The sequence below is a fragment of the Cataglyphis hispanica genome, chromosome 25, assembly GCF_021464435.1.
Source record: "Cataglyphis hispanica isolate Lineage 1 chromosome 25, ULB_Chis1_1.0, whole genome shotgun sequence".
NCBI lineage: Eukaryota > Metazoa > Arthropoda > Insecta > Hymenoptera > Formicidae > Cataglyphis > Cataglyphis hispanica.
This window is the reverse complement of record NC_065978.1, coordinates 1,704,377-1,730,456: the sequence shown is the minus strand read 5'-3', so window position 1 is coordinate 1,730,456 and position 26,080 is coordinate 1,704,377. Positions and strand designations below refer to the sequence as shown.

Here is a 26,080-nt window from a genome sequence, read left to right as displayed (position 1 = left end):
TGCTGTTACTTTTAAAAATATAAATGCAAAAGGAATATTGAAATACGCTAATAAAGAACATAAAATATTTTATTTCTTATTTAATAGATAACAATTATTTGTTTATAATATTTTGATTACATTTAGTTGGATTAGCTAATGATATTTTTTAATATTGCCGTGCTTGTATACATATAATCAAATTAAGATTTTTTTTTTAATTTAAAGATAAATTTAATCTCTTATTTTCTACTTTTTCCTATCTCATAAATAAAAAGAAAATAAGTGTTTATGTCAATATTTAAATAAAGATTATATTAAATTGATATTTTATATATATATATATAAATTAATATATTAAAATTATTTATACGCCCACAATTTAAAACATTAATTTTCTCTATTTTCTATAAAATTAAAAAAAAAGTATTTTATTTCTTTGGAAGTTATTATAAATAATTCTCAAATATATTAAAAATCTCACTGACAAATATATTTTAAGTTCGTTTTACGGATGACAAATTTAATTTCTCAATAATCATATCATTGCTTTGTTGCATTATTTTAATTATTACAAGAAAAATTATTAAGATACGATTATTCCATTACTAACATTCATAATAAAAGAAGACATTAAATGTAGAGGCATTAGCGAATCAACCTACTGGTAATATATATCAGTGACGAAATACACAGTGCTCCATTCGTTTTGCGCGAAATGGAGCCCCCGGGGTTAATTAAATCAGCGATAATCGGTCTGCCGCCACTCGTCCAATGCCATTAAAATTACAGTCTCAATTTAGCACACGTGTCTCCCATAATTTTCCTTGTTGAATTAACATGCGTATGAAGAGTAAGCGTTATCCGCCTTTAAAATATGAATTTGTAAATCCTTTTATTATATTATAAAAAATTAATCAAATTATCAAATAAGTAATTAAAATCTGTATTTTCTACCGCCAACAATAAATAATTAATTTTATAAATTTTATATATTTAACACAAACAATACTAAAAGTCATGCAATATTTTTTGACATAGTTAATCAAACCTATTAATACGTACGATTTATATAGATTGCGTAATATAAATCTTTTTTTTAATTTTAAAAATACTTTATTTTACAAAGCTCCTCAATACTAACATATTACGCTGTGTAATATTTTTTTATTTTTGTTTAGTAATATTTTAAGTCACACACAAAGGTCAGATAGATTTTTTTCTCATTTTCCTTATTTTCCTACGAATATTTATTATACTCAAGTAATTACATATGGTTCACAACACGAGCAACTTATACATACACCCAAAATTGTTTCATATTTGTAGAGAGTGCGAGAATGTAATATAAATTTTTGCGCATGCATTATAGAACGTTTGCATAGAGTCGAACATCACTCAACCGCGATGATAATAAAGTGTTAGTTAACAAGCCTCCCGGGACCTAAAAGAGGAATTAACGATCGGCGCGAAAGTTACGACGGCGGTGCGTTAACTACCGGGATACTTAACTGTTCCCCCTAACATTTAAATCGCACCGAACATTTGGTCGCGCGATGCATTAGTCCTGGTAGAGTGATCATGGATATATGTGCGATGAAATCGAAGGGATGCGCGCGTATACTGGGTGCGGACTTAAGTAATGAACACGTCGCGCAAGGGGGACGCGAATATTAAATTACAAAACGCCTGCATGCACTTGTGCGTCTGTTGTCGTCGTATTTGCAGCGGAAGCTCTCGACCTCGTTGATTTACAAGAGAGGATAACAAAAATGTACAAAATAAGCGCAACATCTAGCTCTTAGGAACTTTTCTTATTTTGTATGTGTATGTGTAAATTAAATATAAAAGAATAATATTAGTAAATACAAGAATAATATAAGTAAATTCAAGAGAATTTAGATTACATTTGAGGATACTGATTGTTTCACAAAATAGAATATAAAGGTAATATTGAAAGAATATCAATATATAATTAAAATAAAGTCTAAAAACATATAAAATAAATAATTTTATTTTTTATTTCCTATGATCACTATTGGCGTAATATCATCGAAATAAAAGTTTATTGGAAATTAGAAACAATTAAATAACTACAAAATAATTAAAAATTTGGCTATATCAAATACAACACCAACCAAAAATTTTGAGAATAAAATGGTTGAGTATTTAATTAATAATACAATTTATATATTATTGAATTAAATTTCATAATACAACGATATGTGTATAAAGCAACTGAGTTAAAATATTATTATGGAGAGCATTCTCGGTTAAATCGGTCGCTCGAGAACTCGAGGACAATAAGTTGCATATACAAATAGCGGAAATTCTATCACACCATTGCCTCGCATTTTCACGAGACCCGCGTCCAATTTGTACAATATATAGCTCTTGGAGTTACCCTCTAGGCTCGCTAGCCGCGCACACCCCATAAATATCTCGAGAAACCACATAAACTGACCATTCTGAGTGCTCGCGCTGCATTCGCGTCCTTGTCGCAGACAACCCTCCCGCTGAGAGATCTGTACGCATCGGCTCCTAGGGCCTAGACAAAAGTTACTTATCCCCCCGAAGTTACGCGAGCTGGATACGCCCAATCGAGGGTCCACCGTGACTAAAGTACACATACTACCCCTGATATCGTACCAAGAAATCCACCGTGCACGTCAGATTACTGCTTAAGTGGCTCGATACTCTTCCCTTAAGTGGTGGCTTAATTTTGCTTCCGTCTACTTTCCCGCATCGCGCCGCTTATATTTAACCCCTTGCGCACTCGTATTATATTAAATTGCAGAGGACGAATATTAATCTTGATAATGTCATCTAAAAAACTGTATTTGCGTGATAATATTGACTTTGTAAATAATATTATCTATCGCAAATTATTGGAATATTTGTATATGCTAAGAAAATATTCAAATCGATATAAGTCTCCTAAATCGACATTTCTTATAATTAAGCGTTGCACTTTATCAAAAAATTGATATGTCTTTTTTTATAATATTATATTATTCTACATGTTTGTAGATTTTTACATCTGTTTTGCTTTTACGTTTATCTTTGCTGCTTTTCTCACAATGCATTTTTGGAAGAGCAGGGCATTTAATATGTTTGTAAAATTTGTACATCAATATCATTTAACTTTAAAGTGTTAATTTAAAAAACATTAGTAAATTGGCTGATCTATAAATATACAGAAAAAAATCAACCTATATATTTATATTGTTGGTGTAAAGATTTGAAATCTTTACATTTTAATTACAAATCTTAACTATTATATTAAACGTAAAGTTCAAGTTTCTTAAGCTCTATACTTAATAATTTTTTACACAATTTTAGAATTATATTTTTTATACTTTGCATGTTATAATCATACACAAATGGCAACAAAATTCTTAGCATTGCTAGTTAATTTTGTTTGCAAAAGTCATAAAAACAATTACGCGGAAACATCGTCCCTGCAGTCATCGACGAGAAACAATTAATAATAATTAAATTCGAATTCAGCATCTTTCCGCGAGGGAGATCCCCTCTCAACCGAGCAAAAACATCGTTGATCTATGTCCTCGCCCGCGTAAGATTATAAATGTCATCTCATTCGCGCGTAGGTCTTTTTTTCACATAATATATATTTCCCCTTTGTTCTCTCGCTCTTTGCGTGGCGAACCTTGACGCGAGAGAGCATTGCGCGGCTTCCTCTTTTTTGCGCGGGGGAATCGTTTGGCCTCTTTGTTCTTGCAATTTGGAACAAAGCTGTTCGATAATCTTTGAGAAAATTCGCGACGTCATCGGGACACAGCCGAGTCATCGAGTCGCATTATGCGAGGAGAATCTATGAAGGAAGAATTTTGCATGTCAAAGAAATACAAAAAAAGCGCGGCATCCAAAAACATTATATTTAGAAATACCATCATCGAATGCATATTTGCATGAATTCGTTGATTGAATAAATTTTTAAAGGACATATAAAAAAAAGTACATTTCAAATAAAATCAATGTTATGTGTTTATTACTAAATAGTTGCTGATGGTGTCACTTATAAGAGCGAAAAATAGAATATATCAAATTAATGAAATCTCATTAAAAGTATCAATTAGTGTGATAGTGTTTTAATAATATTTTAAAATTTACTTTTTTATATTTTTATATTTTATATATGAGATATAAATTTATAGCGATATGATGTTAAAGAAATAAATCAAAGAAGTTTGACCAAGAGTCTTGTTTATTTTTTATGGATTAATTATATCTTTAGAATAAAATAAAAAAATATAATTTTATATAAATTTGAATTTAAATTAGTTATACATATATGTGTCATTCTAGATAGATGTATATGAGAGTTTTCCCTAAAAATAACATAAAATAAATAAGAAAAGTTTTGAAAGCTACATCTTGCAAATATATACGGTTATTACTTTTTCAATAATACCATAATCAATAAAATAGAATGGAGAAGCAAAATGTGTTTTTACTAAAAATCAATAAAATACTCTCAATTATCTTTGATGAAATTTTGAGTCATTACTTTGTGAAAATTTGTTGATTCAATTTAAGAGACAGGATTTTACGTTAAAAATAAGTATATATTATACAAAAATATAAACCGCGCTTTCAATGTTTTAAACATTGATGTTATAGACCTACTTTTAGTTTATGATATCAAAAATAAAGTATCAACTAAAAACAAATATATTACAACAAATTTTAATTATTTAGAACTTCGTGTAATACATAAAATATAAATAAAAAAGAGAGATTGTAGATAAGATTTAAAGACTTCGAAACTCATTGATTTCAAAATTAATAAATTTATGGATAAAATGCTACATCACATATATACATATATTGCACATCTATAATTTATATCATTACATACACCTAATGATATCTCGCCCTCATTTACAAAAATCTTGCCAGCCGTATATGAATGAAATTACTCGTCGCTCGCGGCGGGGGTCAACAGAATAGTAAGTTTGACGAAGGGCAACGAACCCCATCGAGCGTGTATGACTTTCAATCGGACTGAGGGCTTTTAATCAATCGAATCGATACATATATGATATGTATTCTCGATGCGGCGATTCGATCAAGCAAATCGCTCGTGGAATTACGCTCTCGTCCGAACTATGTCTCGTGCCCCCTAAATTATATCGGGCACCCCCCGTTATATAAATCACGCGTAACCGGGATATGCGCTTGCACACGCGCGTGTTATACTCAAAAGAATCTATTAGAGGATAATCGCGGACCCCATCTTCGCGAATACGAAATATATTTTCATTTGTCACAGTAGGTGTGCGCGCGATACGCACTATCCACGATTGAATGCGTTATGCTTACGCGATACGTAAGAGATTTCATCAACGTGAGAATCCAAGTAAGAACTTTTATGTACCCCATGTATCTTTGAAATTGTAATTGTCAGGGATTTTTAGTTTCTTTCGAGTTTTACGTATAAATTTAATCAAGAAATAATTACGTGTAATAATTTGCGAAAAAATTTGACGACGTAGGATTGAGTACAATTCGTTAAATGTAGATTTAGCAAAAAAATATAAATATACATAATAACTAAAATAATAATTTACATTTATAAAATGTTACGGAATTTAATATCTCTGTATTATAATAATGGTGTTTTATTTGAGGGTATATTCGTCAAAAAACTAATTTTATTAACTAAGATTTATTTAAAAATATTGCATTTACGTGCAGGATTTAATTTCGAAATAATGCGTCAAAATGATAGTACGGTATTTGTTCAAGTATGGGAACGCACATCTGCACTCTGCGACCGTTAAAAAAACGATCGTATCATTTTCCATGAACAATAGAAGTGTTTGCGCAGATTTTTTTATATTGCTACATCGAAGGGAACTTTGCGCTGTTAGTTTCACAAGGGGAGACACAATTGACGCTTGTTTGCATAGTGAAGTGCCGCTAATTTTTCTGTAAACTGTTATTTCAAGGGAAACACTCTCTCTCTTCTACCCTTGCCACGTAAAACCATTTCGTTACAATGACAACCATCATCGTACGGTACGCAAACATATATTCTATCCTCTCGTAAAGAAGTTAAAATATTAGTGACATTTCGTACAGAATATGATGGAAAGAGAGAATGCGATTTAATATTATACAATTATAAAGAATAACCGGTTATTAAAATTATTATTAAAAGTTATATATTATTATATAAAGTTATTATTAAAATTGAAATGCGTAGAATAGATGTGTTGTAGTTTCTCGAAGCTTCTTCAAACATCCCCTTCGCACATTTTACGATCCGATATTCTTTAAAAGCGCAATTTCTACGCGATCAATTCCGAAGACAATGCAGTACTTAACCGATTTCTTTCTCCAAGGAGTCAAATATAAGATTTCGCCGGATATTTTTCAAGCAGACGCATTTTTTTTTATCAGCGACAAAAAGAATAGTATCCGAGAACGGGGTAATTCAGGCGATCTTAGTCGATCGTTTCGAGATGTCGCGTCCATTAATTCGCGGACGCATCGAGGCGTCCTGGGCAATTTTAATAACTCACCACGGTAATCCGTATAACGCGACGGGTCGTTTTACATTGGCCATAAAACACTTTACAACTATGGCCAATAAAAAAAAACTTTCAACAATTCCGCCACCGGGATCAATAACGGATGAAATCCGATTGGACTCGGCCTCGGCCAATCGGGCTTGGATGCCGCAATCGAGGGATGAATTTTGCGGATTCTGCGCCACCGAGACCGTCATTCTATTGGTCTCGTCTTGGCCAAGAGGGTTGTAACGTTTTATCCAGACGAAACCTTACAGATATGGACGCTGCGAGCATAGCGGAGATGAGAATTTGCGTTAAAAAACAGCGACTTTTGTTACCGATATATTGCTGAGATGTACATATAATGGAGTTTTCTTGGACATGGAAAAAAAAATATATATATATATTTCTGGTCACGCGTACACTTTTTTAAATGATATATAGATTTACGAAAAAATCGCTTCACACGAAGATGATATCGCGAAAATGTAGAATGTTGTTCAATGAAGCATTTCAAATTCGTATTCGTTTAAATCGCAGAAAATATATACGAAGCAGAAAATGGGAACACATTCGCATAACATTTGCGCAAAATAAAGACGACATCGGAATAGTAAAACAAGAGAAAGCACCGTCTTTTTGATTTTAAATGGAATCTAAAAGTATTTCTTAGAAACATTAGTTAACTGGGTTAAACTCATGAATAGAAAATATCTTATAAATGATACTTAACTTCAACTAATGTTTATAAAAATTTATAAAGAACTCGTAAATAATTTTAATAATAACGGCTAATTGTTAATAAATAATTTTATTATTTGAGGTATCAAGCGCCAAGTACATAAATCAATAATCCGAGCTAGATGAAAGTTACTGCGTAAATGTCAAGCGTTATCAGTAACTTATTTGGAATTTTATGTCACATGAACTTTCGATTAAAATATCTCAATTGAAACTTTAATCAAAATCTAATAATTCTCAATTTAACGACACTTTTTTGATAATATTGATCCAAGCTTTCGATTGCAATCATTCCGGATAAGATTAGTGAATCTCAAAATATGATAATTTTATACCAGAATTGTGATAATTTTTATTTGTCATTCTTCAATCTCACGTACATCTCGCATAAACAAACACACGAAAAGTGAGTTTAGCGTTTTTTTTAGAGTGGTTTCCCCAGTAGGCCTATTCCTCTAAAGTTGCAAACTCTATTTGCATTTTGTTCTTTTGAAAGACGAAATATGAATGTCAATTTTTGATGAATACTTTATACTCACATCAGCGAGAATAATGATGTATCACTTAATGAAAATCTCGTATTCAATTTTATATGTTTCATTTTTGAAAAAGAGAATTCACATAAATACGGAGATCCACATTAAAAAAATTGAATCATGAGATCGGAACCGTTAAAATGAGACCTTACACGGATGCTTACACAGTTGATCCACAGCTAAGAGTGTATGGTGTTAAGGGACTGAGAGTAATAGACGGTTTTTTTTTACTAAGCGTGTTTTTTTATGTATTTTTCCAAGTCTCTTTGATCATATCCGCGGCTTTCTCGCCGATCATATAAATTACTGCATTTGTATGACCAGAAGATATCGTGGGCATAATCGAACCGTCTATTACTCTCAGTCCCTTAACACCATACACTCTTAGCTGTGGATCAACAACTGCGTAAGCATCCGTGTAAGGTCCCATTTTAACGGTTCCGATCTCATGATTCATCATGGATGATAGATGTTTAATTGCACAACGCCAATAATTATCGGAAGCAAACTTAAATGATTCGCAGCCTGGTATTTTTATATCATTACATGATATATCATGTATCATTATTAAATTTATATACGATATTATAAATATTAATTATAATTTGCTACGATTATTATAATTAATAATTAATTAACTTTTAAAAATAAGAAATAAAAAATAATAATTAAATAATAGAGATAGTATACTCTTACCAGTGGCGCATGATTTTGACATCGTAAATATCAAAAATCTTCTTCGCGTTCTCTTTTACGATATAATAAAGTGTATGGTTCGTATAATTGTTCCGCGATCGCGTGTGCCAGTGTAAAGTATGCGATTGTCGCATATTAGACTAAAAGTAATTAACTGTGAATTCTTGCGAGTGAAAACAACAAGAAATGAACAAGTGAAAAGAAGGAGATTTTAGAAAGCATCCGACGATGGATGGACCAGAGGTATGTGTGGTAAATAATTTTTATTTACTATTGAATGTACTCATTTTGTTTACAACTTTAATTGTCTCAAATATTATACACATGGTAACGTGATATAATTATTTAGAAGTCACTATCATAAAATATTATATAATAATATTTATAGTAATATTTTATATGATAGTGATTTCTTCAAGTATTCCCATTCTTCCTTGATTATATCTGCCAGCTTCTTGGTTGTAGATGACAATATCTACTGTATTCTTTGTAAATACTTTACGTACTTAATGTATCTTTCAAATACTTTTAACCCCATTCTTCCTTGATCATATCTGCCAGTTTCTCTGCTATCATATAAACAGGTATATTTGGATGCCCCGATACAATATCGGGCATGATGGATGCGTCAGCTACTCTCAATCCTTGAATATCGATTACCTGCAGAACATTGGTATTTAAATATATATTGGTATATATATATATATATATATATATATATATATATGTACATATATATATATATATATATATATATATATATATATATAAACTCATTGTAGATCACAAGATCTATTGTATTTGTTGTAAATACTTTAGTGTATCTTTTATAAATACCTTTAATTTGGGATCGACAACAGCAGTTGGATCTTTTTTTGAACCCATCTTGCAAGTACCGGAGTAATGAAAGCTAGTAGAAATGACCGTTCGGATCATACAATCCCAATAAGCAAAGGAATCATAATTATAATTTTCGCATCCAGGAATAGTATCATTAGACAATTGCGAATCAAACATCTGCATCGCTTTCGTTTGACCGATCTTTATTGCAGCCTTAATACCGGCAATCATCGTTTTAACGTCTTCCATATCATCGAAATAATTGGGTACTATTTCAGGTTTAACATTAACATCATTAGCTAATAATCTTATCCGTCCACGACTTTTTGGTCTTAACAGCATTGGCATTAGGGTCCAGCCGTACTTATAAAGATATTTATTCCATATCTGTTTCATTTGCGTATTCAAACCCATTACAATTGGAATAATTAAATCTCCTTTGAAACCAGTACCGATAAACACTAATTCTATATCCGGTAAACCGGTGCGTTTTTTTAGATCCTTAGTATTGATAAAAGCGAGAGCCTCTGCTGCGCCCGGAATCGTAAAAGGTCCGGTTTTTTTTGTTAGGAAATCCGCTAGATATGGATGAACCGGATTCAACATGTCATGCATTTTTATACTTATTGATGCATTAATTATCCATGTCAGTCCGCTGTAAAGCACGTGATCCATTAGATTCTCTCCGACCGGCGCATTTCGAATAACATCTATACCGAGTTTGGTAAGATGTTCAGCCGGTCCAATGCCGGATAACATTAGCAACTGCGGCGATCCAATTGCACCTGCGCACAATATCACTTCTTTGCTTGCCAGGACGGAGATAACCCGACCATATTTAATGAACTCTACACCAATCGCACGATTTGTACGACGATCGATTAGCACTTTTCTCACCATGCTGTGACGAGTCACGTGAAGATTTTTGCGATTATGTATAGGGTACAAGTATGCTTTATTACTGCTCATGCGAGTGCCGTTCATAATCGTGCACTGCAAATATGAGAATCCTATCATATCTTTTCCGTTGTAATCTACTAATGGATATTTTAGCTCTTTGCCAGCTTTTAAGAATGCCTCTGCTAATGGTGTATGGAATGACGGATAGCTAATGTGTACTGGTCCTTTAGTTCCATGATAGATAATATCTGACTGTAATTCCGGGATATCGATTGTTTCCAATTTCTTGAAATACTTGAGAATGTCTTTGTAAGCCCAGCCTTCATTTCCCATTTCAGCCCAGCGATCGTAATCCTCGGCGCCGCCTCTGGTAGCAATCATGTAGTTTAGCACACTGCTACCGCCCATCACTTTTCCTCTAGGCCAGTTACAACTATTGTTATCCATACCGAGACAATATCTATTGGATGGCTTTGTCCGATATTTCCAATTGATGTCATTACTTAGCTGTAGAAGAGGAACAGCTAGCGGAATGTCCATGAGAATATTCTCGTTAGATCCAGCTTCGATCAGCAATATCTTGACTTGAGGAATTTCACTTAATCTCGCGGCTATCGTGGCACCGGCCGTGCCAGCACCAATCACCACAAAATCGTATACATCTTCGTATTCAGGGGTCATGTCCGGTATTTCCTGATTTAGATAATGTTGACCTTTTTCCAGTAAGTTTAAAATTCCAAACTTGGTTTCAAGTATATTTGATAAATTTAATATATTCTCATCACCGTAGAGATTACTGTACCGTTTCGGTGAAAATTGTCTATCCGATTGTATCGAAACGATTATGATAGCGATATTGAAAAGATGAATAAGTATCTTGTTCACTTTGTGACTTAGCACTTTGCTCAACATATTGAAGCAATTAGTTTTTAAATGTTTTCAGTTTGTGGCAAAACAGTCTGTGGCAAAAAACTGCTTCTGGAAGTTTGAATATATAATATGAATATGTATATATATATATACATTGAGATCCATATGTTATAAATATTATTGTATATGCCAACGTGCATCACGTACATGATAATATACATATATATAAACCACATTTTCTCACGCATATGGAAGTACGTATAGATTACGTGTAGAATTCGTGTATTAAAAAAGGTTAAAAGAGGATACCGCAAGTCAATTAATTGCAAGAATTTAAGCACAAAAATATAATATCTCGTTTTTAATGCAACTTTGATTTTAATTATGTTTTGTCTGATTTATGTTAGCAAAGTACATTTTTATGATATTAAACGTCATACGATTACGTAAATGTAATGATAAAAAAAGAATCTTTTCATTAAAACATAAATAACAACTAAATATTTTTATTCTATAATATTTTTTATATTTATAGTTAATCTATTTAAAAAACTTATACATATGTAGAAAGAAATTCTATGGCGTGCAATTAAGTGATTTTTTATCTTATTATGGACCTATGATTACACAAAATAATGCCGATTAGTTATAACAAAAGTTATTAATTGGAAGATATACATACGTAAACACTACAGAGAAAAATTTGACTCTCTTGAATGAAGATAATATACATTTATGTTTATTATGTAAGAATATACTATCAGACGCGTGATTCATTGATGTGTATCAGAGAGATACTTATACAATACTGTCAGTAATCGCATATAGTTTAATCTAAGCGCGCTTGTAAAAGTAGGTCTATTGCGGCAATGTGAAATGAGAAACGTATGTTTGTCCGGAGGGGATCAAGGCTAAACTAATTATGTCTTAATTGTAAATTTTATATTCTAGAATTCTAGACTTTGTATCAAAGTCGCCTTTTATTAGGCTATATGTATATAATATAACTATATATAATAGTATATATATAATAGTATATATATATATATATATATATATATATATATATATATATATATATATATAACTATATATAGTATATAGTCTTTCTTTCGAAATTTACTCGAAAAATGTGTTTTCATTTATGTAATATTTATCGGGCTTGTATTTCAGTGCTCGGAGATAGTTGTCCTTTTCGAGCCGATATTTCAATGTCCTAGATTTGGCGGCCAAGTATGAATGGTAGTGGAGGGACCGTAGGCATCGCTTTCGAAAAGGATAATTAATTTTGAGCACTGTTATATATGATTCATGATAAATGTGTATGATACATAACATTAAAATGTAATAAATAAATATATACATAAAATTTATATATGAAATTACATAGTAAATAGTGTTCTGTAACATTTACATAATATTGACAGAACAGATATGATAACCGTTACGTCAACTTTTAAAACGTAAAGATACATAAAATTTATATAGGGTAATCGAGTCTAAAACAGGCCATCCGAATAATTCCCACAGTTTTGGAGATAGGAGAAAATGTTTGAAATAAAAGTTGTATGGTATCGAGGGAGGAATCTTATGGAAGTGAACATTTTTTTTAGGTGGACATGCTTAGAAGATTTAAAGTATAATATATATATATATATATATATATATATATATATATATATATATATATACTATATACATTTAATAAATTTGCCGTTACTCTGTTATGTATCATTTATGAAATTTAGTAAACATACTTGTGTATACTCTAAAACTTTTGTAAATACTACGTGTATATACATTTACATTCATTAAAATACATAAATATGTATATGAAAGTCATAAATGTTAGATAACAGAAAAATGGCATGAATATATAAAAATATTCAAAAAAAGTTGGTGCACATTTTTAAATCTTTTTTTTAATATATAATTTTATTTTTTATTTTTATAACTCTATATATTAAGAAAATATGTTTTAAATACATTTTTCTCAATGACATTGCACTTATATACATTCATCATTTTTTCAGAACGCTTAAAAATGTCAATAATGGTAATTGGTAATGGTAATTTTCTTCCTTTTACAATTCTTTTTACAAGGTTTTAACAAAAATATATATTGACATCAATAATGTTAATGTTACACTTATGTCGTTAGAGTTATGTAACATTTATGAAATTTTTAGAATGTACACATTTACATTCACCAAAATATATAATTAGTACATATTTAACATAACATTTTAATTATGTCATTAAAGTTATGTAGCATTTATGAAATTTTTAGAGTATACAAAGCGCTGCGATCGTTTGTCTCGAAAACCGCGACGCAGCGCTTTTGCGCTGCGAGTTTCAATATGTATCGCAATTTTCGTGCATTCTTGCAAAAATTGCTTAGCATTAAAACGGTTAAAATACATAAATGTTACGTATTTAGCATTACTTTTCAATTAAAATTACAATTAATGTCATTAAAGATACATAGCATTTACGAAACTTTTAAAATATCCATATTTACGTTCACTAAATTACATAAATGTTACATAACAAAGTAACAACAAAATTACATTTATAAATTTATAAATATGCATATAAACGCATTGTCATATCTATTACATCACAATAACTATTGTATCCTTTGTAAATACTTTAGTGTATCTTTCAAATACTTTTAACCCCATTCTTCCTTGATCATATCTGCCAGTTTCTCTGCTATCATATAAACAGGTATATTTGTATGCCCCGATACAATATCGGGCATGATGGATGCGTCAGCTACTCTCAATCCTTGAATATCGATTACCTGCAGAACATTGGTATTTAAATATATATTGGTATATATATATATATATATATATATATATATATATATATATATATATATATATATATATATATATATATATATATATATAAACTCATTGTAGATCACAAGATCTATTGTATTTGTTGTAAATACTTTAGTGTATCTTTTATAAATACCTTTAATTTGGGATCGACAACAGCAGTTGGATCTTTTTTTGAACCCATCTTGCAAGTACCGGAGTAATGAAAGCTAGTAGAAATGACCGTTCGGATCATACAATCCCAATAAGCAAAGGAATCATAATTATAATTTTCGCATCCAGGAATAGTATCATTAGACAATTGCGAATCAAACATCTGCATCGCTTTCGTTTGACCGATCTTTATTGCAGCCTTAATACCGGCAATCATCGTTTTAACGTCTTCCATATCATCGAAATAATTGGGTACTATTTCAGGTTTAACATTAACATCATTAGCTAATAATCTTATCCGTCCACGACTTTTTGGTCTTAACAGCATTGGCATTAGGGTCCAGCCGTACTTATAAAGATATTTATTCCATATCTGTTTCATTTGCGTATTCAAACCTATTACAATTGGAAGAATTAAATCTCCTTTGAAACCAGTACCGATAAACACTAATTCTATATCCGGTAAACCGGTGCGTTTTTTTAGATCCTTAGTATTGATAAAAGCGAGAGCCTCTGCTGCGCCCGGAATCGTAAAAGGTCCGGTTTTTTTTGTTAGGAAATCCGCTAGATATGGATGAACCGGATTCAACATGTCATGCATTTTATACTTATTGATGCATTAATTATCCATGTCAGTCCGCTGTAAAGCACGTGATCCATTAGATTCTCTCCGACCGGCGCATTTCGAATAACATCTATACCGAGTTTGGTAAGATGTTCAGCCGGTCCAATGCCGGATAACATTAGCAACTGCGGCGATCCAATTGCACCTGCGCACAATATCACTTCTTTGCTTGCCAGGACGGAGATAACCCGACCATATTTAATGAACTCTACACCAATCGCACGATTTGTACGACGATCGATTAGCACTTTTCTCACCATGCTGTGACGAGTCACGTGAAGATTTTTGCGATTATGTATAGGGTACAAGTATGCTTTATTACTGCTCATGCGAGTGCCGTTCATAATCGTGCACTGCAAATATGAGAATCCTATCATATCTTTTCCGTTGTAATCTACTAATGGATATTTTAGCTCTTTGCCAGCTTTTAAGAATGCCTCTGCTAATGGTGTATGGAATGACGGATAGCTAATGTGTACTGGTCCTTTAGTTCCATGATAGATAATATCTGACTGTAATTCCGGGATATCGATTGTTTCCAATTTCTTGAAATACTTGAGAATGTCTTTGTAAGCCCAGCCTTCATTTCCCATTTCAGCCCAGCGATCGTAATCCTCGGCGCCGCCTCTGGTAGCAATCATGTAGTTTAGCACACTGCTACCGCCCATCACTTTTCCTCTAGGCCAGTTACAACTATTGTTATCCATACCGAGACAATATCTATTGGATGGCTTTGTCCGATATTTCCAATTGATGTCATTACTTAGCTGTAGAAGAGGAACAGTTAGCGGAATGTCCATGAGAATATTCTCGTTAGATCCAGCTTCGATCAGCAATATCTTGACTTGAGGAATTTCACTTAATCTCGCGGCTATCGTGACACCGGCTGTGCCAGCACCAACCACTACAAAATCATATATATCTTCGAATTCAGGGGTCATGTCCGGTATTTCTTGATTTAGATAATGTTGGCCTTGTTTCAGAAAGTCCAAAGTTCCAACACCTACTCCGAGTAAATTTGAAAAACTTGATATATTATCATCGTTGTAGAGATTATTGTGTCGTTTCCTTGAAGATTGCCTATCTGATTGTATCGGGACAATTATGGCAGCGATGCTGAAAAGATAAGTGAGCAGCTTGCGGCTTAGCACTTTGCTCAACATATCCAAGCAATTGGCAAATGTCTCGAGTAGGTCGCAATAATAGAAAACTGCCTCTAGAAATTTGAATACATATAGTTACATTAAGATCCATATTTTATATAGATATTTTATATGTTACTGTATATGCCAACGTGAATCACGTACACGACAATAATATAAACATTTTATCATACCTACGCAGTACGTATATTTAACAAAGGTTAAAGAAGAAGTCACATTGCAAGTCAATTAATTGCAAGAATTTAAGCGTAAAAATATTTGGCTCAACTCGTTTTTAATGTAATTTTTATTAAATGTCATGTAATTATGTGAATGTAACACATAAAAAAAAATTTTTTTATCAAAATAGCAACTAAATATTTTTATTTTATAATACTCTTTATATATAATTTATGTAAACAAAAAATATATATTTATATATAAAAAGAAGTTCCATAACGTGTGATTAAATAATTTTTTCATTATTGCACAAAATAATGTAGTTTAGCACAAAAGTTATTATACTGGAAAATGTACTTTGGTAAAGAATAACGCTTATATATGTATACTTAATGAACGTCTTTAAGTGACATCATGTATCTATATACGCACTATAAAGAATTATATTTTGAATTTTTTATTTATGTTTCGCGAGAAATTGCATCATATATTTTAGCTGCAATTATATGTACACTATGATTTACATATTTTCATAGTTTCTTAATATTATTTTGTCAAAATCAAAACTATATTTTACATTAATTGAACAAGTTGAAAATGTATATATATATATATATATATATATATATATATATATATATATATATATACGTAATATTCTGAAATACACTTCCGCATTCTTGTCTTGTCATAGACTTCCAGATGAATAAATACGATTTCCCGTTTTCTAACGAATACTTCTTCAGAATCATATGAAAAGCATTTTTGTCCAGAAAAGTAAAATAAATTTTTAAAAATGTATATACTACAATAAATATTATATTTTGATTATTGTATATAGTTAGCAGTAATTATTATATAATTATTATGCAGACGGTTAATATAACTAATTTCATTGAAATAATTATTTTTATCAATAATTTTACATAGAAATAAACTTTATTAAAAAATTATTAATCCATATTATATTTTTATTCGATACAAAATTTAATTTATTTTATATAATAAATAAATTTATCAAAATTATTTATTATTATGTATAAGTGTCATTAATTATGAATAATTCCCAAATTAGTCAAATTTATGGTAATATATACAGATGAATATTATGTATTGTAATGCTGTTTTTAAAACGCATATAATGCGTACACACTACATACTTGTTAATTTTTTCACATTTTTTTAGGTACATACATTTTCGATTATACTTTGATATTTCTGTGACATCATGAACTTACATAATTTTTTTGTAATCCAATAATATATATATCATTAACGAACTGAGAAGTTGTTTTTCAGGTGTCGTCCTTTTTTTCGTTGCACCGATCGTCTGGATGTTGTTTTCGATAAGTATATTTCACTTCGAAAGTTTGTAGCCAACTAAAATATTTTCTGTTGACTCCTTTTGACATTTACTGAAAAATTGCGTTTTTTTCTTTTTGGGCACTATAATACTTATATAAATACTTATATAATACTTATATAATTATTTATAACGATAAATTTGTCAATTCCATAATAAGTTTTTTATTATTATTTAAAGCACATGAAATGAACAACAATTTACATTACAATACATTACTAAACAATAAAAAAATATACAATTGTGCAATAAAAAAAGAGCTATATGAAGCTCTGATGCGGCAATTTATCATAAAAGAATTTCTCAATCCAAATATATTACTCAAGTTTCTCTTTTTTATGTGCTTTAAATAATAATAAAAAACTTATTATGGAATTGACAAATTTATCGTTATAAATAATTAAAGAATAAATATCGGAAATTGATAATGAGAAAATAAGGAAGAAAAAAAAATATACATATTTATTAAAACTAACATTAAAACGCGACATTTCCGGATTGCAATTTTTTTTTCAAAATATTTTGTCACTGGTTTATAATTTTTAAATGTCGTCGGTCATTTTTTATTATCTACTTTCTTTAACTTATTGTTAAGAAATAAAAGGACTATTTCCACTCAAGGGATCATTCAGTAAGTACTTTTTTTCACTTTCTTATCTTTATCTCTCAATGCATTGAAAGATAATGTCAGTTTTCATTACAGTAATTATAAAATCATGATTTTATCGAGAAATTCAACCAATTATCTTTATTCGTTGGACAGATGAAACACATAATCGATATAAGCTTATCTATATTGGAATCGTTTTTTATTTCAATATCTTTCTTTTGTTTTTAGTAAATATATGAACGAGGTATGTGAAAAGTAATAAAAGGTCTTGGCATATTATTTTACAAAATAACAGCATTTCCAAAAGGATTAACAGCACTAAAATTAACTGAGAATTAACTTATTTTCTATAATATAATTTTTTTAAATATAATTAAAAAAGACAAAAATAAATTAAATTTTGAATAATGTTAATTAATTTTTTTAATTATTTGAAACTATTGTAAATCATTTTAAATAAACGAAAATTAAGAGAAAAACAAAAAATGTATAATATTGTACTAGCTTACAAAATAAATTAACATCTTAATTGAATATATATATATATATATATATATATATATATATATATATATATATATATGTTATAATCTATCTCTTTCAATTTAAAAGACAAAAGGAGTGGCTAACTTTGGTGGAATATTCTATATAACAATTAAAAACGTAAAATGTTTTTTGACTCATAATCATCAACAAAAAAGCATTATAACGAAAAATCAGCAAAACCATAATAAAAAAACAGGAATATGATAATTTGGCATATAAGTTAAGAAAATTTGTTTCAATTTTTTTTAAAAATTAAGAGAAAAAAATTACAAATTCTAAGTTTAATTTCGATAATATTAAAAAGCTTTTAACAGCAGAAAATCATACATATGCATATTATTACGTTTGAGAATTTAATTTCTAATTTTTAATAAATTATTCAAAGTCTAATACTCAGTTTAATATAGAATGTATTTGATATTGGCAACCACTGAAACATCTAATTATAATAAATGTTCCGAAAGATAAAAATAAACTGCTTCTATATTATGCATTATATAATTATTAAAATTTTTTTCTTTCAGATAAAATCTCAAACTTCAATTTCCAAAGCCAAAACTCTCAAGATACATAAAATAATCTTCATGACTCAAAAATAAAAATATAATACAGGAGATTATATACTATAAAGCAGAAAAGAGGAAAAATAAAAGATGAAGATTTGAAATTTTATGTTTATTTCCTTGAAAAGTTTAAAACCATGAATTAAAATTTCATTCGGTGTGGATACTGACTGCTTCGCAGACCAAACATTGCTGAAAGATAGGTAAACAATAATTTTTTATCTGGGTGTTTCTTGATGGCATCAATCACTAGCTTGTCAACTACTTTCTGATCAGCTTTTCTCTGATCGCTCGGTTTGTACTCCTCCTTCTTTTTGCTGAAAATATCGCCCTCTTCTTTCTTGGCACGCTTGTCACGTTTCCTCTTGAAGTAATCATCATTTATACGCTTAGGTAACTGAATGCCAGAGAAATCCAACTTTGTAGAAGTGGCAATCACATAATTCTGGCTGACTCTTCGCAATGGACAGGCATTGATAAGAAATGGTCCTATTTGTTAACAATTATAAATTATAATTAAGTTTGATTTAATAGCTTCAATTACAAACTAACCTATATCAAATATTAGATCAAACATTATCAAATGTTAGATTTAAGTAAGATTTAAAAGCCTTAATAATCTAACATACCTGTAACCAAAAGTAAACCACTCTTCAGTTGTTTTAAGAAAACAACCCTTTTTCCTTTGTGAAGTCCAGCTAACAGAACGCAGATTGTTCCAGGAGTCAAAGTAGGTCGTAAATAACGACGATGTTCATGGAAACATTTTTTAGAATGGTGCACAGTAACTGGGTCAGCAGTAGGATAGCTTGCACGCCTCTTCTTCAAAAGTACAATACGTTTCTCTCCATTTTTATCACCGCCAATCTTCTTTTCGATAGTCAATGGTGTTGACGGCTTGGGCTGCAACAATAATTTATCAGCACACAATTGTATTTGTATTTAATTATTTAAAATTAAAGTAAAATCTTTAATCAAATTTTGTCAAAAATAGTTCTAAAAAATTTTCTTTTGAAAAATTTTCTTAATGATAAAATAATAAATAAAATCATGTACCTTTTTCGCACTCTTCTTACCCAGGAATTTATAGATTGCCTTTTTGTGGTACATACGTGTACGACTGAATCTATAAACACCATTTCCTAAATCATAATTTCTTGGCTTTCCTCTTGCAGGCTTTCCCTTGCTCTTTGCATCCTTTTTGGCCGCAGCAGGCTCAGCCTTTTTCTCTGGAGTTTGCACTTTTGTATCCGCCATCTAGAAGAATTTTTTTTAGATTTAATTAATAAAAATATTTGATACAACTAGAATGCAATTAGTATATATATAAATTAGAGATTATATTTTCACGCTTACATATATTAATGTTTTATTGAGCCTAAAAATGAGTAATTATAAATATCATCTAAAATTGAACCTCTCGATTACGCATGTAAAAAAAGGAGACAATAGCAATACATGCTACTACAAAATCTAATCAGATAATTATGATTTAGAGGTTATATCATATGCTTTCCTCACGTTGAAAATATAAAAGTGTATAAAAGTAATATAAAATATAAGATATAGCTATAATTTATTAAAAAAAAATAAAATATAAATTGATTTCTACAAAATTCAAAAAAGATGAATATTTTATATGTTTAACCAAGATGTCGAAACCATACATATATTTGATAATAAAATAAAATTAACGTTTGATACCACAAAAATATAGAGTTAGCCTTCTAAATTAAACATACATTATACAATATTCGTATATAAAATTCAATTAATTTTTGTTAAACTAATCGGATTTCCTCGATTATATTAAATTGTTTATCATATTGGACTCTTACCGTGAAGCGAACGGCAGCGTAAAGGTTGGTGAATATTGTTTCCTAGACGGAGCCACGTGTTATTCCGGTAAGCGCATCTATCGGAAGAAATGCGAGTCACAAATTACAAGGCATGGAAATAGTCCAGTTCTCGCTGCAAACGCTTTCTTTGCTTTTACTTTCGAATCAATAATGGAATAAAATAAACAGATATCCATCTTTTTTAAAGTTTTTTTGCAAGATATATATAATACAAAGAAAAGCTCTCTTCTACTAGCTCTAATCTTCTTTCGATTTTCAAATATTTTATTTTAGATAAAGTTAAAAATTTTATAATAAATTTTAATTATAATTATTTTAATAATAACAATTTACCACATGATATATAGAGAGAAGTGTGATTACAATTATTAAATTACATATTAATAAATTGGAACAAAAAAACAAATATAAATATAATTAAATATTAAATAAATTAGTGTTAATAATAACAACTTTTCAGTTATATTAAAAATCCAATTGTGTACACGCATGTAATAGAATAGAAATATTTTAAGATATATTCACATATTTTAACAGACTTTCTCGTTTTTATATTTTTGTATTTTCATTATTAGATAAATCATCTTTACAATATTCAATAAACTTTTACAAATGCAATGTGAGGAGAATAACAAACTTATAAATTCCCATTTTCCTGTATACTACTATTGCTACAACTCATGCATCTTGCACACATACAATACATACAGTATTCAAAGTTCTTATTGTAGTTTTAAAAATGCAGCCATTGTACAGAATATTACGACGTTACAAGATAAATTGTAGAGTATATGCAGATACACATTCATATGCACAATGTTATTCTACAATCTCTGATGAAATAATCGAACAATCACATTACTATATGACTGCAAAATTTGCTATATAATTCTTCATTACAACAAATGGCGTAGCCAAATACTAATCTCAAATAGTTCTTACAAATAACATAAATTATATATTCAAGTACATATAAATCATATATCATATATTCAAGTACTAAATGCGTAATATAAAATATTGTACAAAGATTTACATGTAAAAAGTTGCACAAAAGACCAATAATTAATATAGCTATTATGAATGAAATTTGAAAGCGATGTATGCGTAATGATAAACATGTTGATAATGCGATCTTGACAGTAAAAAAATATATATATATATATATAACGATATACAAGAAAAAATCTCGTGAAACATCTTTAATAACTCTTGTAAGATCTACTCATAAATAGCTTTTAGCTCTGTAATTATTTCTCCATTCATCAAAACGCATTCTGCCAAAATACAATGACCACAATATACATCATTGTTATAAGTGCGGGAGATAGCTTCCCATTTAAATATAATTATTTAAAACGGTGTCTCACATCGATGTGAGATGTCTGCATTTCTCATGGGGCAATATATCCGATTGCTAATTTTAGATCATTCTGACAAAGACAAAAGATATATTTATTACAAATATCGAGACACTTCGCGGATATGAATAACGAGTAATAAAAATATTGAGTCATATAATTCACAAACGAAAATGTATTGTAAAGTTCGACCACATACGATGTGTACATTAATAGAGTTTCTTCATTTGCGCTTCTTTATTATCCCTATAGAACAGAAATAAAATTAGTAAAATTAGTAAATTATTATGTATCTGTCCCTTTGCATCCAATAAGATTCTATAATATATAATTACCGGTAAATACTGTACACCAATAATATTATCATTTGTATCGCGATGAATAGCAAGAACATGCCGACTGATAAACAATTAGGGCAATCCGCATTTCCCGTGATTTTAATATCTTTCTTCAATATATTCAGTCCATCTCGTACCTCCGACATGAATGATTGATAATCATATCCCATTGGTTGTACCTGTACGTTTATTTTTATTAATATCATAAAAGAGTTCTCTGTGGCATTTTATCATTATTCTTAGAATACAAATAAACAACCTGTGCCGTTGGAGCACGCGCCTGATTGTTAAGAACGGATTCAGTCTTGGTATGAAGTTCCCCCACAAAAGATTTAATCTCCTTGGCTGTATTTAATATAATATTTTGATTATTTAGTACAGCATCGACTTCATGTCGACGTATGGTGTCAATTAGTACAGGTTGCTGTCCTGGTTGGCCATTCACAACCTGTATACCTACCCAATAAATTTAAATCAAAATTTATTAATATATAGTGTTATATATATTGATCTAAATTATAACAATGTAATTATAATAAGCGATTTACTCGATTGACTTGCTTGAACTTGTGATATCAAACTCAATGCTCTCTCTTGTCTTCCAACAATTTCATCTAATTTCCTGTTAAGTTCACGCAAGGCATCAAACATCTGACTTTGTCCATTGAATATCTGCCGTAATTCTTTCTGACTTTCCGTTTCATAATATTCTTCATATTCCTGTTTGTGAAATTTATCTGGATGTTCTCTGTCAAAACAACATCAATGTTAAAGTTTGTGCAATTTATATTTTATCATAGAAATAAGTATATACCTACTTGCGATATTCCTCTTTCTGCTCATCTAGTTTCTTTTGATAGTCCAAGTATTCTTGTTGAAGTTTAGCTTGTTCCTCTAAAGAAACTTTATGCTCATCTACTGGTAACTGGCCGGGAGGATACAAAGAGAGGGTTAGAAAATGTAAGATATCATGATCATCGGCCAGGCCACCTAAATAGATAGAAATGCATGGAAAGGATATAGTAAAAAATAACTATATATATTCTTGAATGCATGTGTCACAACATCTTTTTATATAACATACCAGTAGCAGCGGAAATTCCAAAGTATCCATTTTTCGGTAATACAATGTTATCAATTCGGAAACACATATCATAATCTTGTTCATTGTTTGTCATGCCATTATGAAACATCAACTAGAAAACAAAACAATACAAATCAGACAAATAGTTTAAATAAAGTGTAAAAATTTTATTAAAAAATTTTCGAAAATGCTCACTGTTAATGTATTCTTATAATATTCTATTCGTGCACGCGTGGCGAAAGGTTTATTGCGAAAATCTCGCAAACAGCCTGCCGATTGTTGCGGAGAGCCATCACTATTTAACAAGAAAACAAAATTATGTAAAATAAATTTTGAACCTGTCATATGTGCAAGCTATTAAGAAGAATATTTACTTTGCATGATCAAAAATCTTTGTGCCATCATTGATAATAGCCATGATATATGGATTATTGTGTTTATTGTCATTATCAAACGAATCAAAGAAAATTCCCAAGCCTGTCCAGAGATCCGAACTGCCAAAAACAGTGCCATTATAAGCGCCTTTGGCAGTTGTGTACCAGAATGCTAAACCATCTGCTCCTATCCTTGATCGCCCACTTATACGAAATACTAAGTCTACCTCCCACCAGTCGAAAGTTATTGGCTGCTTCGACCATATTGCACCTAAATGCAGTATTTTTTAAGTTTGTTATAAGATTGTTATGAACGGTTAATTTTAATAATAAAGTTAAATTTAATTATATGTATTTATTAAAAATTAAAATTATTATATTTTAAGTATTTAAACTTCTTTATGGTAGTAAAATTTAAGATTTTTTTCTTATACAATAATGTTAAAGCTTTCCTTAATAATGTTTCTATCACCATAAAAAATTTTAAATTAATACTGACAAATTTGTAATACATATATATATATATATATATATATATATATATATATATATATATAAAATACAATTTATATATATATATAAATACAAACCTTTCTGACTTTTAAGTGAAGGTGCTACTCTGACATTTTCTGCACTAGCAATAGTATCTGTAATTTGAAATATAAATACATGTATTTCTTTTTTTTAAATTATTGACTAAATATATTATATACATTTACATTAAATATATTATATATATCTTAATTTTACTTTTTTTTTATACAAATGTATATTGTATCTAAAATTACATATGAGGATTAATAATAAGTGGTTTTGATAAGACAAGTAAAACATATGTTTAATTAAATTCAACATATTTAGCAATTTTTTAATAATGAATATCTTTTTAGATATATAAAAATCTGCTTTAACATTAAACAATGTTTTCATGTATATGTTTTCATTTCTTTCATTAAGAACTATATAATCTTTTTTATAATAAAAAATTCCATTATTATTAAATTATCATCCAGCTGAAAAGTTATTAAGAAGCAAACGCTCGTTTATTATTAAGTTTTTCCGCAAGAACATCTCATTATATGTATCGATTAGATCAATGCGATTTCGCTCGCTTTCAGTCATCGAACATTATTTTTATATTATTTTTTGTACACACGCGAGAGAAACGTGTACACACATCATCGGTGTTTTGATCTCTTTCGGAGTAATCGGTGCGTTCCTTGTTACGTATCAAGGAGATCGAGATCAAAGTAGCGCTCGCCTCGGAGCTTTAAAAAAAAAAAAAAGGAGAAAAGAGCGCTACATATCTTCTCGATGTAAATTGACGCCGCACGAGTACAACATACGGAACGTCAGGTCGGAGCGACAGGTGTCGGTCTTGACTAGGTTATATTATACGTCGATCGCGTTACTCACTTCCGCCGTATTCCCAGAACGGTACACTGCCATCCTTTTGCGCGAGGTACGGTGGCTTGAACGAGTACTTGTATTCGAATTTCCGATGCGGCGTCTCGCCACGAGTGGACGGGATGGCGAACGATATTAGAAAAACCAAAAGCCACCTCACCTCGGCAGCCATCATCGCGATTGTCGACAATCGTAGTGGCCGGTGGTTGTTACCCGACTGCTCCAGCGGAAGCCGGTCCACGCACGCCGGTCTAACTCTTTAATGATTGGTCGAACGCGCGAGATTTCAGCCGTGATTGGCGCGTGAATAATGCGACGTGTCGCTGTCGTGGCCAAATTTCTAAAATTCCAGTGATATTTAATTCCACTTCCCTCTCCCCCCCCCGCCTTCTCCCCCTCGCCCTAGTCGAAATCAAGTTAAAGATAAGTCCGTTCATTTTAATTCCGCTTTCGCACGTTAATTTCGTTTTCGAGATTGACATAAACAAAAATAAATTTCATAGCTACTATATATGACATGTT

General features: G+C 30.2%; 4 protein-coding genes across 4 annotated transcripts; all 4 read right to left on the bottom strand.

Moving 5' to 3' along the window:
* Positions 1-8,755: 8,755 nt before the first annotated feature.
* LOC126858435 (glucose dehydrogenase [FAD, quinone]-like) lies at positions 8,756-11,991 on the bottom strand. The gene is made up of 3 exons (XM_050608767.1): positions 11,787-11,991; positions 9,332-11,212; positions 8,756-9,154 (listed from the first exon to the last, which is right to left on the bottom strand). The coding sequence occupies exons 2-3, from the start codon at positions 11,144-11,146 to the stop codon at positions 9,023-9,025; spliced, it is 1,947 nt and encodes a 648-aa protein (XP_050464724.1). The 5' UTR covers positions 11,147-11,212; positions 11,787-11,991; the 3' UTR covers positions 8,756-9,022.
* Positions 11,992-13,054: 1,063 nt separating this feature from the next.
* LOC126858436 (glucose dehydrogenase [FAD, quinone]-like) lies at positions 13,055-17,482 on the bottom strand. The gene is given in 4 exon segments (XM_050608768.1): positions 13,055-13,910; positions 14,090-14,703; positions 14,706-15,947; positions 17,292-17,482. Coding segments are annotated over 3 exon segments (1,935 nt in total). The 5' UTR covers positions 15,895-15,947; positions 17,292-17,482; the 3' UTR covers positions 13,055-13,778.
* A 1,750-nt stretch (positions 17,483-19,232) lies between these two features.
* On the bottom strand, positions 19,233-21,062 carry LOC126858463 (60S ribosomal protein L6). Its single transcript, XM_050608815.1, has 4 exons — positions 20,974-21,062; positions 20,192-20,392; positions 19,765-20,038; positions 19,233-19,624 (listed from the first exon to the last, which is right to left on the bottom strand). The coding sequence occupies exons 2-4, from the start codon at positions 20,390-20,392 to the stop codon at positions 19,278-19,280; spliced, it is 822 nt and encodes a 273-aa protein (XP_050464772.1). The 5' UTR covers positions 20,974-21,062; the 3' UTR covers positions 19,233-19,277.
* A 471-nt stretch (positions 21,063-21,533) lies between these two features.
* LOC126858448 (protein ERGIC-53) lies at positions 21,534-25,818 on the bottom strand. The gene is made up of 10 exons (XM_050608786.1): positions 25,568-25,818; positions 24,742-24,798; positions 24,152-24,422; positions 23,973-24,072; positions 23,778-23,889; positions 23,512-23,683; positions 23,242-23,441; positions 22,953-23,149; positions 22,691-22,872; positions 21,534-22,601 (listed from the first exon to the last, which is right to left on the bottom strand). Exons 1-10 carry the CDS (start codon positions 25,731-25,733, stop codon positions 22,565-22,567), a joined length of 1,494 nt encoding a protein of 497 aa, XP_050464743.1. The 5' UTR covers positions 25,734-25,818; the 3' UTR covers positions 21,534-22,564.
* Between the last annotated feature and the right edge of the window lie 262 nt (positions 25,819-26,080).